This window comes from Crocuta crocuta, unplaced genomic scaffold, assembly GCF_008692635.1.
Source record: "Crocuta crocuta isolate KB4526 unplaced genomic scaffold, BGI_CrCroc_1.0 scaffold31, whole genome shotgun sequence".
Lineage (NCBI taxonomy): Eukaryota > Metazoa > Chordata > Mammalia > Carnivora > Hyaenidae > Crocuta > Crocuta crocuta.
Window position 1 is genome coordinate 9,695,974 of NW_027528362.1, and position 506 is coordinate 9,696,479.

The following is a 506-nucleotide window of genomic DNA, read 5'->3' on the forward strand; positions in this document are numbered from 1 at the left end:
CTGCCGCTCACATTTTTCGCTGCCGCTCGAACTCCGCTTTCTTCTCCTCCTCCTCCCGCTTCTGCTTCTCGTCCAGGCTGCTGCGCTTGCTCACCGTGCGCCCGAAGATGTCGATGCGGTCGGGCGGGGACGAGGCGCGCTCCCGGTCCCGCTCGCGCCGGGACACGGCCGTGTTGGTGGAGCGCGAGCGCGAGCGCGACTCCCGCCGCCGGTTGCGTTTACTCTCCCGGGACTTGGAGCGCTTCCGCACGCGCTCCTTGTCCCGCGACCGCGACCGCGACCGGCTCCGCTTCTTGTTGTGTTTGCTGCTCTTGGTGTGTTTGGAGCGGGACGAGCTCCGGCTCCGAGACCGGCCCATCCTTCCGGGCGACGCTGTGACTAACCGCTGGCCTGGCGCCCCGCACGCGTCCCGCGGCCCTCGCCTCCGCCTCTGGACGCGGGCCGGCCGTCCTGTCGGGGCCGGGGGAAGGAAGGCTGTCGGCCAGCTGACTGTATACCGCTCTGTG

The 506-nt window shown here is 70.2% G+C and overlaps 1 protein-coding gene across 1 annotated transcript in view; it reads right to left on the reverse strand.

Moving 5' to 3' along the window:
• ARGLU1 (arginine and glutamate rich 1) overlaps window positions 1-500 on the reverse strand; it is a 25,627-nt gene extending 25,127 nt beyond the window's left edge. The window contains exon 1 of the mRNA XM_077753903.1: window positions 12-500. Coding sequence (XP_077610029.1) covers window positions 12-358 — 347 coding nt within the window. The 5' untranslated portion in view covers window positions 359-500. The remainder of the gene's footprint in view (window positions 1-11) is intronic.
• Between the last annotated feature and the right edge of the window lie 6 nt (window positions 501-506).